This window comes from Papio anubis, chromosome 11 (genome assembly GCF_008728515.1).
Source record: "Papio anubis isolate 15944 chromosome 11, Panubis1.0, whole genome shotgun sequence".
Taxonomy (NCBI): domain Eukaryota; kingdom Metazoa; phylum Chordata; class Mammalia; order Primates; family Cercopithecidae; genus Papio; species Papio anubis.
This window is the reverse complement of record NC_044986.1, coordinates 48884271-48900970: the sequence shown is the minus strand read 5'-3', so window position 1 is coordinate 48900970 and position 16700 is coordinate 48884271. Positions and strand designations below refer to the sequence as shown.

The following is a 16700-nucleotide window of genomic DNA, read 5'->3' as shown; positions in this document are numbered from 1 at the left end:
TACAAAAAATAGCCAGGAGTGGCTATTTTTGTGGTGGCACATGTCTGTAATCCCAGCTACTTGTGAGGCTGAGGCAGGAGAATTGCTTGAACCTGGGAGGCAGAGGTTGCAGTGAGCCATGATTAAGCCACTGCACTCCAGCCTGGGCAAGAGAGCGAGACTCTGTCTCATATAAATAAATAAGTAAACAAATTATAACCACAGGCATGACTATAGGCTAAGTCCCAGGAGTCCTCCTAGTGAATCACGGAACCTGGGAAGGGCCTTGTCACCACGACACAGATGACATACTGTATGCCAACTCAAGGTGTTGTGTGAATTAAGTGAGGTATTACCTACAAAGCAACTAGCACACAGAAGCACACATTAGTTACTCAACAAATGCCTGTTCTGTCTCCCTCCCTTTGTCCTTCTACATCTTTCTAAGTTTTCTCTCATAGCTCATTACTCTTTTCTTCATTAACAAATGTTTGCTATGGTCCCACATGTTCCAGGCAGTGTGAAAGATACAGGACAGAAAGACCACAGTGAGCCTGACCCTCTCTCCTCATCTCACAGTCCAATGTGTGAGGTTGTCTGTCTCCATTTCTGTGTTTGTATCTGGGCTGGCCTGAGACATCAGGGATGGGCAAGTTTCTGCATCTCTTCAAGATGTGCCTGTGGGTCCTCGATCCTCCCAGGACAAATCTTTGGCCAGACCCGTGTTTCCTAGGGCAGTTTCTCAGGAGAAAGTGTCCAGGCAGGCCCAGCTCCCTGTGTATCTGCAAGAGCCTCTTTTATGCTTTACAAGATGCAAGACCTGCTGCCTTTGTTCCCAGCCTGGCATGAAGAATCTGGCTAAAATCCTAACCCTACAGCCAAGAGCAACAACCTCCAGAAGGAGTGACCTCAAATGAAGCACCAGCCAGCAGAGCACACAGACACCTGACCTGGAGCAGATCCAGTGACTTGTTGTTCAGGGCGTACAATATAGACTCCTGCCTATCCAGAGGGTAGAGGCCACAATGTCGAATGCAGCCCAGAGTTCATCCAAGTAGCACAAGCCCTGACCAAGGCCTTGGTGTCCTGATTCCCAAGGTCTAAGTTCAGAGATCAGAGCAAAGAGACCAGGAGCTCTGATCTCCTAACCTTCAGGCATGATCTCAGAGAACCAAGCCCAGAGACAGATGGATTGAGCCTAGACAGTCAGGACACGGACCAGACCCCAAATTTAGAACTCAAGTTTCAAAGAAAAAATTTAGGTCAAGGCCCTGGGGTCAGCCTAGAGAGCAGCTCCCAGAACGAGGAGACCAGAGTCCAGGCCCAGAATCTACATCCCAGAGTTCATATCTTGGAAAGGGAGGAGGGGAGATACAGCACTGCTGTTTGTGAGATGCCTGGCACCCTGAGAAGTTCAGGAGACCTGAGTCTGGATTTAGTCTTTCAAATGCCAAGATCTTTACTAATTTGCAATGCTTTTCTTTCTTCTTGAAATGTACTTCCTCCTATTTCCATACTTTGGGATCCTTCCTATTCCCCAGCGAGGTTTTCCCTGACCACACAATCTTCAGTGATCTCTCCATTATTATCTCTTTCAGTCCCTCATTTGTCATCTTTGTTGCAACAATTGTATTAATATACATTTGTGTCATCTTTCCCCATTATACTGGGAGCTCACAAAGGCAATTATGTTTTCTGTTGTCTCCTCAGGTTCCCTCCCAGAGCCTAACACATAGTAACTTTCCAGAATTAATGTGTAGAATGAGAAGACAGGTGTCAGGTGGCAAGGGGGAGGGCGGGGGACAGGCAACCCCTGATCTCTTAGGGTATCCCTTGGCCCCCTGCAGTCCTAAGCATGGCCACAAGATGGCAGGGCTGACCCATACTTTCCCTGCGGGACACAGCAAAGTTTGTTCTTCCCTCAAGTGCCTTGGGCCTTCAGGGCCCGGATAACCCCAATCCCTCAGCATGGCCCTGGAAGCCATACAGAGCCGCCTGAGAGGAATAATCCTCCCTCTCCACCATTCTATCGCTGTTTAACCAGGGGAGTCAACTTGGGGCCAAGTATTTCCGGGTGAGTCTGACCTCGTTATTCTAGGTCTGCATGTGTCTGTCCGCACCTATGTCAGAAAGCAATCCGTCTTAGTTCTCTTTCTGTGACAAGAATTTTTTTCTTGTTTTCTCAGTGGATAGAGCCTCCCGATTAGCACTCTTACATACTTACCATTACTAAATGCTCTCCTTCCTCCCATTTACAGCTGAATAACTGAGGCTCAACAAGATGAGGGCATTTGTCTAAGTCACAATCCTCAGGTCAGTATGGAGTGGAATGAAAATGAGATATGTGTACATTTGTCTGTGATGCCTTCCTGACCCCCTCACTTGTGGGGTCTGGCGGCTGGGTACCCGACTGTATGCAGAGGGGAAAGGCAGCTAGTCTGTAGCCCAGCCAGCCCTGTGGAACCAGCCTTTCCTTGACCCTTCTGGTAGAGAAGGTCTTCCTTAACCCTCCCCGACCGTCCCCCCACCTCCAATTCAATAGGCAGTTCATTCTCAATCAGTTCAACTCACTCTCCTCCAGGATCTCTACTTTTCTGTCCAGGACAGACTCACCTGTAACTCCATCTTCCTATTCTGGAGAGGTGGTTGTGGGGATTGGTTGGGTTCCTCTGAGGTAAGTGGGTCTCTTAAAGCTGCACTGGGCTGGGGGCCAATGTGTTGTGCCTGGGGAGGGAGGGAAGGAGGGGAAGAGGGAGGGAAGGAGGGGAAGAGGGAGGGAAGGAGGGGAAGAGGGAGGGAAGGAGGGGAAGAGGGAGGGAAGGAGGGGAAGAGGGAGGGAAGGGGGGAGGAGGGAAGCAGGGAGTGGACAAGGGAGACGGGGATGGGAAGAGGGAGGCAGGGAGAGAGGGGAGAAGGTGAGAAGAGGAGGAGGGAGGCAGGGAGGGGAGGAGGAAAGGACAGAAGGAGGGAGGCAGAGAGGGAAGGAGGGAGAAGCAAGGAGGAAAGGAAGGAGGGAAAGAGGAAAGGAGGGAAGGAAGAAACAGGGAGCCCAGCCTCAAGCCTCGGGGCCCAGACCCGGCAAGGCCCACCCTTCTGCCTTTCTTTGCTGCTCAGCTTTCCCGTGAGGCCGGGCTGGAGGGACTCTTCATGTTACATCTGCAGACAGAGGGAGCACACAGGGCCTGTGGACTTACCGTGCACACGACGATGCGGACACACCTACTGTGCCAGGGCATCAAAGGACTCTTAGCTCCCAATTTACCCTTCGAAGCATGCTCTGTGATAAACCACAGAATTCCTTTCAGCGTTTTTCGAGTGAGCACGATGCAAAGCTTTTTCAGTAGAGGGCGCTAGAGAGACCTCTAGAAAGGTCTAGAGGTCTAGAAAGAAAAAGGGGGCTCCTGCAGTTTCGGGAGGCCCTCTCGGGGGTCGGCCTGGCGGATGAGAACATCTGGAGGCACCGCGGTTGGAACACACAATCTGGCCGCGAATCCGGGAGCTTGCCGTCGCGCCCTGACCTCGCCACCAACCCCCTGCAGCCCTTGCGGCAGGGACTCCGGGACCGAAGCTTCCTGCTGCACCTCTGTTGTGCTGCCTCTGCTCGTCCCTCTTCCCCTAGGTGTGTCTCCCGCAATCTTAGGGAAGCAGTGGTCCCCCCGACAGGGTCGTCGCGCTCCGGGCCTTCTGCTGCACCTGCGCCCCACTACCGCTGCGCGACCACTGCGGCCACCACCTGCGGCTTGCCTGGCCCACCTGTGCTCCGGAGGAGGGCTGATGCCTGCTTGTCCCAGAACTGCAGAGAAGCTCTGGTCCAAAAACCAGCACAGCCACCCAGTGGGTTCAACTACCCTTTCTCCAGTGAGGTCTGAACCACAGAGAATGTCTTACATTCTATAGTTACTTTTTAATCAGGGTTTGATAATTATTTATATTAAACTACCCCTGTTTTGAACACTGTGTGATGTCTGTTTCCTGATTGGCTCCAGAGTGTTAAACCTTTTCATCCTCGCAAAGCTACAGGTGAGTTCATTTAGTCACAGGTGGGGAGACAGACTTTAAGAAATGGCACAGACTCACATTCAAATACTCCCCCCCCCCACACACACATACAGAAGTATGTGTACACAAGGGCCTGCACACGCACACACCTGGATGCGTAGAGGGTGAATTTTTGTCCGAGTGTACGGTGTGGGATATTAGGTAAACTAATGATGCAATTAATCCGTTAATAACGCAATTAATCTACCATTAATCTACAGCTGAGTTTTCTGTGTCTGGTCCCAGGGAGGTACAAAAGAGCAGGAAGGGTACCAGGAAAGCTGCCTCATGATATTGGAGGCTCTTTGGGGTCACTTACGTTTTTTTCCCGCTTGTATCTAGGCTTGGCTGTTGCATGCAGCTGATCACAAGAATCAAGTGAGATGGTGTTGGGAAGAAGAGTGTTTCTGCCCAGCTCCCTACATTTCTGATACTGCCGTAAATACCTAGATTTTTAACTGTCACAGGGAAGGGGGTTTGGTTGTCTAATTGGTTAGAGCCCAAGCACTCACTGAGCCATGGCTTTCGGTGATCCTCAAAATGTGAGCACCTCTCTAGGGTATCCTCCCTGTGTCCCCCATTTCCGGCCTGGGGAGCTGCCATCTCTGTCTCTTCCACTCCTCCTTGCTGGTATCTGTGTGACTGGGTTGGTTTAGATGCAGGAGTACCATCTCTCCAACTCCGTTTTGTGTGTCAGAAAGCTTTGCTCATTTGTCTTTAATACTCCGAATCTCCCATTTCCAACCCCCTGACTTCCATTTCTCCAGTTTCCCAGTCCTGCAAGAGTCCTTTGCTCTGCTCTCCCAGTTCCTCGGTGTGTTCTTCAGCAATATCCACCCTGGTGGTTTGCACTTTCTATCGTGTTTATTATTCCAATGACTAATGTCCATGTTAATGTTTCTACTTCATTGCTTTCCTACTGCCTCGTGCCGGTGTCATACGGGCAGTATCTTCACTGATTTCTCTATGGATATTGATTATACTTATTTTAAATTACTGGTATTCCTTTCCAATAATGTTGCAGCCAGTAGCGTGTGCTTCTGGTTCTTATCTTTCCATTGTGCTGACCGTGCCCCTCTCAGCCCTCTCCTTATCGCAGCAGTGAGAAACCTCCTTTTGGGGGTGTAACCTGTCTGGTCACCTCTGCCACATGCTGCTCTGGGTCACCCAGTGAGCCAAAGCAGAGGCAGAGAAAGGGCCTGGGCAAGAAGTGTCACTGCTTCCAGAAACCTGTAAATGAGGGTCACCCACCAGGAAATTCCTGGGTTTTTTTTTAGACAGCAGCTGCCCCTGAGTGAGGACACTGGTGGAAGGAATATACAAGGCCTGGGAGTGAAGGGGCAGGAGGAAAAATGGGAGCAAGGAATGTCTGAGGAGACCCTGAGAGCCACATGTGTTCTGATTTCTGCGGCAAAAGAGCAGGTCTTTGCTATCTTAACTTCTAAGCTTCCCTTCACTGCAGCCACCCTGTGTTCAAGGCCATATCACAGATAAGCATGTCTCTATCACATGGGCAGATATGACACCCTCGGACCACCCACACCGCAGCTGTAGGGGGCTAAGGTAGTCCTTGCCAGATGCTGTGGTTCTGTGTATTTGTGTTGGTTAAATGAAGGCCTATGACATTTACACGTTCTCAGAGAATTCATGAGCAAAAACAAGCAAAGAAAAAACAGCGGGACTGGAACACAGGACAGTACAGGATGAAAAGTATGGAAAGGTCAGGCCTTAGAGTTACAAAGGACATTGCTGACAACCAGAAAGCAGCCTACAGCTGTCAGCTGTCTCTCACAGCCTGTCACTCACAGCCAGACCATGGTATTCCCTGCTGACCATGAACACTTCCACAGAATACCGGTGTACAACAAAATTACTCCATTGTAAGACCCCAAATCATTCCAAAATCATGCCTTCAGATAGACAAAAGGTTTCTCTGTGAACCACAAAAACAAAAAACATGCCCCTCTCCTGCTTAACATAAACATTTGCCACTCTTTGACAAAATACAGCTTCGCCTTGCTCTGTTCTACTCATCTCCTAAATAAAAGATGCACAATCAGAATTGCCCAGGTTATGGACAGCACCCTATCCAGAAGAGATTCCTCCTTCTTAAACCCTTCCCCCAAAACCACCTAACACAAAACCAAGTCTTACAGAAATCCCCTCCCGACACCCTGTTGCTGAGAAACCCTAGGGTACACCATTGTGCTCAATATTCCTGTTGAAACAAACGAGAAAAAAAAAAAACCACTAAAAATAATAAATCCATTTTATCTGACTATAAGCATATTCCTGATGGTCCTCGCTTGGAGAGTAGTAACATTCTCATTCCTAGTGTCCTACTCACAGCATCCCAGTGGGAAAGGGAATGGGGTTCAAAATCTGATTTGAAAGGTATAAAACTGAGGTTCAGCCAGAATATGGAGTCTAAGCTCACATTCATGAGTCAAAACCAAGCCTTCTGGTTCCGAATCTCAAACCATGCCTCCCACATGAAGCCACCCAAGAATGCTGCTTCCCATGCTGAGTAGACTCTTGAACAGTCACCCTGGAGGGAATGAAGGCCTTTCTTAAGCAGGCTGTCGTGGTGAGCCATGTGCCATGCACTCTGATTGTGGACCAGTTAAGGATACACCAATCTACAGTCAAGGCAGCGGTGCCCTCTTTCCCAGACGAGGAAACCGAGGACATGAAGGCAGTGGAACTTGACTAAGGTCACACTGTTGGGAAGTGGGAGAGCTGGGATTTCACCCTCGTCTGTAAAAAAGGGGATGTAGGGCACCAGGCAGTCCTCCTGCAGGTCAGAGGGGCAGTTGTCTCTGCAGCCTCTTGGGGTGAGGTGGATTTCTTGTGGTGCTGCCAGAGTGGAAGCAGTGTTGGGAAGAGTTTTAAAGTCCAGAACAAATGCACACAGTGGCCTTGTGTATGGAATGGACTGCAGAGTTGGCATTGATGTGGAGAGAGACATTCAGGCTGCAGTATGTGGAGAGGGGCCTCTCCTGCTGGGAAAGGCCTTCTGGAGAGCAGGATGTAACTGGGCGACACTCCAATCTGTGGCTTAACTGCTAGATTGACTTTCCCTCAGATCCCCCCACCCTCTGAACCCAGTTCTAGGACATTTCAGGGTCTGGAGGGCAGTTTCCTAACCTCTGGACTAGGTAAACAATGAAAGCAAGCACTGTGATTAAAGCCAGCACCGCCGGTGACCTGGAGTCAACTACCTCGCCCCACCTGCTGCTACTGGAGCAGGAGCAGGGGAAGCTCTGGCTGCTAAAGAATAAGAAGGGAAACAAATAATCTACTGTGTTCTTTAGGCCCTGGATCTCCTGATATCCACTGATGGCTTTAGGCATGTGGTTCTGTACCATCCTGGATTTTTCCAGGCACAGGGGACAGGTCAGCAGGAAATAAGGAAGCCAGTCCCTCCACAAGCCAAGAAGACTTCAATTGGAAGGGACCTGGCAGTGCATCTTACTCACATTTCTTCTGGTGTTTGGAGGCCTCCATAGTGTCCCCACCACATGGCCTCGCAGCCTCTGAACTTCCCATGATGGGCTCCCCAACACCCCAAGCTACGTGGCATTTTTCTGAAAGCTATATTGGAAATGTAGTTGAGAATCAAGTGAACTATGCTTCATAAAAGTATTCTCCCATCCCTTCTAGATTGTCCCCATTAATCACAGGAACATGGTTCAAGCCGTTAACACTCACGATACTGATGATCTTGTACTGCCAAGTGCTGTTCTTTTGCTTCTTATCTCAGCTGAGCGGCCCCTAGATAGTCAAGTCGTAAATGTGTGTGCCCATGAAAACTTCTTATTATCACTCACTATTGTAGCTAATTCTCAAGTGCAATCAATACCTCCTGTTTCTCAAATGTGCCCACCTTTATAATCCAGCTGCCATTACTCCAACCCAGGCCACTGTCTTCTGCTACTTAGATCACGGCAAGCACTTCTTTTTAGATCTGCTTTTCTCCAGTCCTGTTCCCCTCAACACTATAGCCAGAAAGGTGCAAAATTCACATTGCAAAATTCAAATGTGATCATCTCTCCACTATTGCAGTTCCCCTAGTGACCCTTGGAAGGAAACCCAAAGTCTTTAACACAGTTTACAATTCTTATTGCAAGGATGAAACTTGAAGACATTGTGCTAAGTGAAGTAAGCCAGATACAAAGGAGCTATTGTATGATTTCACATTTTTGAGGTACCCAGAATAGATGAATTCAGAGAGACAGAAAGTAAAACAGAAGTTACCAGTGGCTGTGGGTAGGGGTAAATGGAGAATTCTAGTTTAATGAGTTGAGAGTTTCAGTTTGGGATGATGAAAATTGTCCCATGATGTGGTGATGATAGCACAACAATGTGAATGTACTTAATGCTACTGAGTTGTATGCTTAATAATAATGGTCAAAATGGTATGTCTATTTTAGCACAATGAAAAAATGGAACAGTAAAGTCAATGACTATAATATCATAAAGTGTAAGTAGCATGAAAGAAAATAATTCAGGCTAAGAGGATAGAGACTGCTAGGTAGGACTATTTTAGAATAAGTGATCAAGGTACTTATTTCTCTGAAATTGGAATGTTTGAATAGAAGAGAAAGAGCTAGCTGGCAATGCCCGTAAGGGGTCCAGGCGTGGAGACATCAAGTGAAGAGTCTGAGGCAGGAATGACCTTAATGCATTAATGGCAGCAAGAGGTCTATATGCTTTCATGGATGGGTGTGTGCACACATGCACGTGTCTGTGTGTGTAGTTGGTGGGCATGAGCATATGTCTGCATTTGTGAGTATCTTTGTTTTCCTGTTGGAAACAAGGAACTCAACATGACTAACCAGGTGAACCTAGTTATGGTAGTTCAGCAAGGAGATTTCCCAAAATGGATGGCAATTGAAAGAGAAATTTTACTGTATTAAAGCACACAGCTGCCGAGCACTGTGCTGGAGGCTCCTAAACTTCTCCTAGTCCCGAGAAGAGTTGTTTATTAATCTGGAGTTGAAGGCCAGGCCCGGGCTATCCTTGTTCACAAGGTTGATTGGGCCCTACATTGCTGAGCCTAGCCTCCTCCCTCAATCTGAGGCATCTGCCAGAGCCCCAGGCTAGAGGGCCAGCGTCCTTGTCATTGAGTCCCTGCTCTGCAGAAACACCAGTACGTCATTTCTGGTGAATAAATCTGGGTTCCCGGATCAAGGGTTTGGGGAGTTGACATGGCCCTGGAGGTACGGAGGAGTCTTTCTAGGGGTGGGGGAAGTGGGATGAAAGGCAGAAATCAGGTTGAGGATGTCTCTTTTTCTGCTTCTGCTGGAGCACCTGTGACTTTCCTCAATTATCTGTTCATCTGCAGTGGAAACTATCTTTGTTTCCAAAGGGAGCCTCGAGGACCTAGACCTATGGGGCTGGGCTGCTGAGGATTCTTAGTGGGGTAATAGCTGGAAGAAAGCTCTGAAGAACAAATGAAAGGTTAAGATTGAGAAATGGGAGGGGGATTCAAGGCAAGTTGTCTAATTGCCAGTGGTTTTGACTCACAGAACGGGGGAATTCCTGCCAGAAAGTAGAGAGGGATTTAGCACTCTGCCAGGTCCAACATAGTAAGAAATTTTCAGAGAAAATGCTTACCCAGGCAAACCTGTCTAAAACACCAAGGGGAAGCAAACTCAAGTTAATTCTGGGCTGGGCTGGTGACTAAGATTGAGGTTGATCTGAGGTTGAGACCTTCCTCATTGGATCACCAACCTGTAGCCTAGGGCCTGCCACTGAGTAAATGATAGTTAACAGGCCCTGGAGAGGAATCAGCTGCCCAGATACAAAGATAGGATTCAGGTGGCAGATGGACTCAAAGGGGATGTGGAGAGAAAGAGGAAGCTCCTACAGACACCTGGGTTTCCACGCATTCTTATTCCCTAAGCTAACGGGCATGAGCGAGGTGACAATGCACAGTCCCATTTGTTCTCACTGCCATGGAAAGTATGTTTATAGTCTTTCAGCAGCAACACCAGGGGCCTAGGCACAGAAGAACCCCTCCTTAGGATCCCCACTGCTCATCACAGTGCCTACCTTTGTTAAAGTACTAGTCACGCAATGTCACAAGGATGTTTACTTTTCCAAATCCCCAACTAGAGGCCAGGGAGGGGTCATCTATTTCTATATAGCCTGTACCCAGGTTGTAGAACAGAGGGCATGTTCAATACATATATGTTGATAACTGAGATAATCTTCCCTGATTTTTCTCACACCAAGGGGAGGACCATGTCCCTGTTTCCATCACTCACTCTCCTTCTCCTGAGTGTGGTGGCAACATCTTACTCGGAAACTGTGACCTGTGAGGATTCCCAAAAGATCTGCCCTGCGGTGATTGCCTGTAACTCCCCAGGCATCAACGGCTTCCCAGGCAAAGATGGGCGTGATGGCACCAAGGGAGAAAAGGGGGAACCAGGTACAGGTTGGGCTGTTCTGTCTCTGCAATTCTTTACCTTCTAGAGAAAACTGCCTGGGGATATGAGGAGACTGATGTCCTATTTGAGTATATTTTTCTCAACTACACTGTAACTCAAAACAGAGATTCAGCTCTCATTCTCTGGCATCTCAGACTTCCACACAGCAGTTTGTGACTAACAGTTGTCTTGCCTGCCCAGAAAAGTGGCCCACAGGTCAGGCCATCGCATGGGACACAGGATGAATTTTTCTTCTCTGGGTCATAGTTATTGTCATGTCAGACCCCTATTCACTTCAATAGGGATGGCACCAGGTTCAAGAGGCCAAAGTAGAGACCTGGAGCCAGCAAACATAGGTTTTACTGGGGGAATCTATTTACAGGGACATCCAGCAGCAGTGGGCCGGACAGGAGAACCACAACTATTTGTAAAAAACATGCAGTTAATTTTCACTTTGCACCCTCCCTGCAGCAACCTCCATATGGCAACTCTATTTCTTAAGTTATTGCTCTCAGGTGCATACCATACAGTTATTGAGAGCAGTGCTCAGAAAGGTCAGCCCTGGGTCAAGGTCTCCTTTCTCCTGAGAAGGGACTGGGCATCCAACCCTTGAAGAGAAAGAATATAGATATTAAGTCACATTTCCTTTTTCTTCCAACAGGCCAAGGGCTCAGAGGTTTACAGGGCCCTCCTGGAAAGTTGGGACCTCCAGGAAATCCAGGGTCTTCTGGATCACCAGGACCAAAGGGCCAAAAAGGAGACCCTGGAGAGAGTCCAGGTAAGGACTCCAGCAAGGTCCGAGCTGAATGCACCCAGGGTTCTGAGACCTTGAGTACCTGGTGTGCCCCTTCTCCTGTTCCTTCAAAGGAAGATACCCAAATCTGCTTTCTGACCCAGTGCCCTCAGCCCTCTTTTCATTCTTAGAGCCTTAGGGAATTCCTATAAGTGCCTGAGTACAGACTTACAAACTTTTCAAGACAACTCCCTCATCAGGCACTCCCTGTAGGAGCTGAGCCTGGGTTCTCCATCAGTTGAAATAGTTCAATGTGAGGCCCCGGTCCTAGAGGGAAAAAATAGGCCATCTAAGTGTGGGCTTATTATGTCTATTTTTACAAAAGCATGTAACCATGGTATGTCATATTTTACTTCATAAGAAACCAAGCCAAAGCTTAATAGCTTACAAACATAGCCGTCAATTTAAATCACAAGTCTGTGGGTCAGCCATGTGATTTGTCTGCTGGTTTAAGCTGGGCTCACTCATATATGTCTGTGGTCAGCTGATGGCCAATAGTCTCACTCATGTGTCTGGCTGTTGTTTGAATGTTAGCTGGAGTGATGAGGGTAATTGAACCACGTCTCTCATCATCCAACAGGCTAGCCAGGGCTTTTTCACATAGCAGTGACTACAGGATTCCCAAGAGTAGAAATAAGAAAGGCTTTAGGCTTCTTGAAGACTCAGAGCACATTATCATTTCTGCCAGACTGTATTGGTCAAAACAAGTCACAAGGCCAGCCCAGATTCAACGAGTACTGAAATAGACTCGTGTCTAAATGAGAGGAGCTACACCCTATTGAGGCCATTTTTGCCATCTACTACAACAAGTGGTTTGCTCTTGCCCTCCCCACTTGGATAATGGGCAACTCACAAAAATCTTGGTTTCCTGACTAATAGAACAAACCTGGGAAAAACAAAAACAAAATAAAAGACAACAAAAGCAAAACCTCTCCAAAGACAAAAACCCTGTAATCTTTTTAGTCACTCTTCACCAGGTCATAATAGAGTAATGCCTCAAGAGATTTCTTTTTAGTTTTGATAGAACAATTTGTTTGGAAAGAAATAATCTGTGAAGAACCTGGCCTATGGATTGCTAAGTAATCAGGGAGTATATGTGTGCATGTGATATGTACGTGTACTTTGGGATACAGTAAACAGACAAAGAGTGACGTTTGGGGTTGGATGAAAATAGAGATTTTTCATTCTTTTGACTTTTAAGTATTTTTTATTTTCCTTTGAAGTGTAAACATCAATGTAAAATAAGCTTCTTTTTCAATTTGAAAAAGATACTCTGCTCTCGTGTATATGCACAGTTCGGAGGCTCCTTCTCAACAATGCTTCTTTACTTTGTTCTAATTTTCTAGATTGTGAGAGTAGCCTGGCTGCCTCAGAAAGAAAAGCTCTGCAAACAGAAATGGCTCGTGTCAAAAAATGTAAGCTTTTTCTCTTACTCTCCAGGCAGCTTGAAATTTGGGAAAAAATAGAATGCTACAAATATTTATAGAATGCAACAAATATTTATTGAATGCATATAATTTTCTGTACCCTGATAGGCATTTCTCATATTCTGACCTCATGGAATTCTCACAACATTTTGGTAGAAATGGGGGCAAAGGGAAGTTAAATTACTTGCTCAAATGCACAGAGCTAATAAATGGCAGGGGTGCTTTATAGATGGAAGTCAGTCTAACTCGAGAGACCCTAATATTTTACCCTCTGATATTGCTCACTGAAAATGGGACTTATATCCCTTTGTTGCACTGGTATTGAGACCTGGACATGGGGTCTAACCTGCCTCGAGCAAATATTTTCAGACATTTTTTGTTTGGTCTCAAGTTAATAATTTATAATTTGGAAGTCCAAATTATATATCTTTTAGAATTCTGATCTGAAAGCACAGAGAGGCCTTTGTACCAGTCTGTCTGTTCACATTTGGGTTGCCATGTTTAACAAAGAAAAAGACAAAGCACCAGTTAAATTGGATTTCAGCTTAAAAACATTTTTAGTATAAATATATCTGAAAAATTATATAGGAGATATACTAAAATATTCATTGTTTGTCTGAAATTCAAGTTTAACTGGACATACTATATTTTATCTGGCAACTCTCCTCTAGAAGACTTTTTCTTGAGAAATACCTTGAGTTGGGCTTAAAGATAAGCCAATTTCACCCACTTTTTCACATTTTAGGGCTGACCTTCTCTCTGGGCAAACAAGTTGGGAACAAGTTCTTCCTGACTAATGGTGAAATGATGACCTTTGACAAAGTGAAGGCCCTGTGTGCCAAGTTTCAGGCCTCTGTGGCCACCCCCAGGAATGCTGCAGAGAACAGAGCCATCCAGAATCTCATCAAGGAGGAAGCCTTCCTGGGCATCACTGATGAGAACACAGAAGGAGAGTTTGTAGATCTGACAGGAAATAAACTGACCTACACAAACTGGAACGGTGGTGAGCCCAACAATGCTGGTTCTAATGAAGACTGTGTATTGTTACTGAAAAATGGCAAGTGGAATGACATCCCCTGCTCCTCTTCCCATCTGGCCCTCTGCGAGTTCCCTATCTGAAGGGTCACATCACTCAGGCCCTCCTTGTCTTTTTACTGCAACCCGCAGGCCCACAGTCTGCTTGAAAAGATAAATTATATCAATTTCCCCTTATCCAGTATTGTTCCTTTTGTGGCAGTCACTAAAAATGATCACTAACAGCACCAAAAAAGTAATAATAATAGTAGTAGTAGTTAGTAGCAGGAGTAGTAGTCATGCTAATTATATAACAATGTATTTTTAATATATACCACAAGACCCTATCTTTTGCATCCTACGTAAATTATCTAGTTTAACTAAGCTGCAATACTTTCAGTAGCATTAACTTGCTGCAATATGAACATAAGATGGATTTATTTTTCCATTTACAACAAACACCTGTGCTCTGTTGAGCCTTCCTTTCTCTTTGGGTAGAGGGCTCCCCTAATGACATCACCACAGTTTAATACCATAGCTTTTTAACAAGTTTCAGGTATTAATAAAATCTATTTTGTAACTTTATGAACTCTGTTTTCTTTTTAATGAGATATTAAACCATGTAAAGAACATAAGTAACAAATCTCAAGCAAACAGATTCACAAATTCTCACTCACATACATACCTATATACTCACTTTCTAGATTAAAATATGGGATGTTTTTGACTTCCTAGAAGCCCCTTTATAAGTCCTTCTAGTGTTAACTTCTAGGAAAATACTGTTCTGACCTCCATGACTGCCCAGTAATTTTGTCTGTTTATAAACATTGTGTAGTTGGAATCATACTGTGTGTAATGTTGTCTGTCTTGTTTACTCAGAATTCAATCTGTGAGATTCATTCATGTCATATGTACAGAAGTTTCATCCTTTTCACTGCCATGTAGGGTTCCCTTATATTAATATTCCTCAGTTCATCCATTCTATTGTTAATAGGCATTGAAGTGGCTTCCAATTTTTGGCCATGAAGAAGAGAACCCACGAACATTCCTGGACTTGTCTTCTGGTGGACATGGTGCATGAATTTACCTATCCAGGAGTGGAACTAGTAGAGAATGAGGAAAGCATGTATTTAGTTTCAGTATATACTGCTGGTTTTCCTAAGTGATTGTATGAATTTATGCTCCTACCAGCAATGTGTGGCAGTCCTAGATGCTCTATGTGCTTGTAAAAAGTCAATGTTTTCAGTTCTCTTAATTTTAATTATTACTGTGGATGTAAAGTGATATTTCTCCATAGTTTTAATCTGTATTTCCTCAACATGTAATAAGGTTGAACACTTTTTTATCTGCTGATTGGGTACTTGGGTATCTTCTTTTATGAAGTACCCATTCACGTCTTTTGTATTTTGTTTAAATTACTTAGCCAATATTTTTCTTACTGACTTTTAAGCTATTTTTACATTCTGAATATGTCCTTTGTAATGTGTATTACAAATATTTTGCTAGTTTTTGACTTGCTCCTAATGTTGAATTTTTATGAACAAAATTTCCTAATTTCGAGAAAGTCTTATTTATTCATATTTTCTTCCAAAATTAGTGCTTTTTGTGTCATGTTTAAGAAATTTTTGCCCATCCCAAAATCATGAAGATATTTTTCCATTTTTTTCTAATAGTTTTATTAATAAACATTCTATCTATTCCTGGTAGAATAGGTATCCACTTGATACAGCACTATTTGTGGAAAGACCATTTTTCCTCCATTGAATTAGGGTGGTGCATTTTTGTAAGTTAGGTAACTGTATGTGTGTGTGTCTGTTTCTGGGCTGTCTATTCTACTAGTCTATTCGTTGATGCTTGTGTCAAACAGTACCCTGTTTTAATTACTGTACATTTATAATTGTAACTATAGTCCAGCTTTGTTCTTCTTCAAGTCAAGATTTCCATATAAATATTAGAAACAGCTTCTCAATTTCTGCAAAAGCCTGATGAGGTTTCCATTGGGACCACACTGACTCGATGAATCAACTTATGCAGAACTGACAACTTACTACTGAATCTCTAATCGATGTTCATCATGTATCTCTTCATTTAACTAGAATTTATTTAACTTTATTAATATGTTTTGGCATTTTTAGTTTAAAAACCTTATATATCTTGTTTTGGTGGTTTTAGGGATTTTAAAAATATATTTTTAGTATTTTTTCTTTTCTATTGTTGTAGACAGAAATACAGTTAAGTGTTGTATGTAGTCTTACGATGTTTAGTAACTTCAATAAGTTTATTTCTTAACTCTAGTAATTTGTAGATTCTTCTGGATTTTGTATGTGCATAGTCTTGTAAGCTGAAAATATGGCAATACTTATTTCTTCCCAATTGCTTTACTTTTTTTCTTACCTTATTGCACTGGTTAGCAACCCCAATACAGAGACCTCCAGAACAGGCATAGACTCCTGAAAGACAATATAATGAAGTGCTCCAGTCAGGCCTATCTAAACTGGATTCACAGCTCTGTCACTTAATTGCTACATGATCTGGAGCCAGTTACTTAAACACTCTGTGTTTCAGCCATGTATTTGCAGCTGGGAGAAAATAATGATTCCTATTTCATGAAAATTGTGGGGACAATGAAATAAGTTAACACCTTTAAAGTGTGTAGTAAAGTATCAGGATACTATATTTTAGGTCTCAATACACACAGTCATGCCACTAGATATAAGCTTTTTAATGAGATAATGTGATATTATAAATAACATGCATTGATTTTTACAAATTAAGTCAACCTTACTTTGATGGAATAAACTCCATTTAATCACATTTAATCTTGTGTATATATTATTGGAGTGGAGTTATTAATAGTTTGTTTAGCACATTTACACCTATGTTCATGAGAGATACCGGCTTTTTTTCCCCTTCTTAATGCACTTGCTAGGTTTTGGTGTCAAGGTTATGTAAGCCTCATTAAAATGAGCTGTGATGTGCCCTCATGCTCCCATTATCTAAAATAATTTGTGTAAA

General features: G+C 44.4%; 1 protein-coding gene and 1 long non-coding RNA gene across 3 annotated transcripts; both read left to right on the top strand.

Annotated features, from left to right (window-relative positions):
- Positions 1 to 133: 133 nt before the first annotated feature.
- LOC116269435 lies at positions 134 to 7676 on the top strand. The gene is made up of 3 exons (XR_004176951.1): positions 134 to 2292; positions 2561 to 2653; positions 3094 to 7676. It is a non-coding gene; the product is annotated as an uncharacterized LOC116269435 (long non-coding RNA).
- Positions 7677 to 9066: 1390 nt separating this feature from the next.
- MBL2 (mannose binding lectin 2) lies at positions 9067 to 16499 on the top strand. Of its 2 annotated transcripts, none has more exons than XM_009214922.4 (5): positions 9067 to 9169; positions 10258 to 10453; positions 11113 to 11229; positions 12591 to 12659; positions 13417 to 16499. In XM_009214922.4, the coding sequence occupies exons 2-5, from the start codon at positions 10267 to 10269 to the stop codon at positions 13788 to 13790; spliced, it is 747 nt and encodes a 248-aa protein (XP_009213186.1). In that variant the 5' UTR covers positions 9067 to 9169; positions 10258 to 10266; the 3' UTR covers positions 13791 to 16499. The 2 variants fall into 2 exon arrangements, with proteins under 2 accessions (XP_009213186.1, XP_003903987.2); XM_003903938.5 differs by having other exon boundaries at positions 9090 to 9239.
- Positions 16500 to 16700: the final 201 nt, after the last annotated feature.

Excerpts from the sequence above, each read along its gene's own strand:
- MBL2 (XM_003903938.5), top strand. Across the intron at positions 10,454-11,112 it reads GGGAGAAAAGGGGGAACCAG|GCCAAGGGCTCAGAGGTTTA; the intron begins GTACAGGTTGGG and ends TTCTTCCAACAG. Across the intron at positions 11,230-12,590 it reads AGACCCTGGAGAGAGTCCAG|ATTGTGAGAGTAGCCTGGCT; the intron begins GTAAGGACTCCA and ends CTAATTTTCTAG.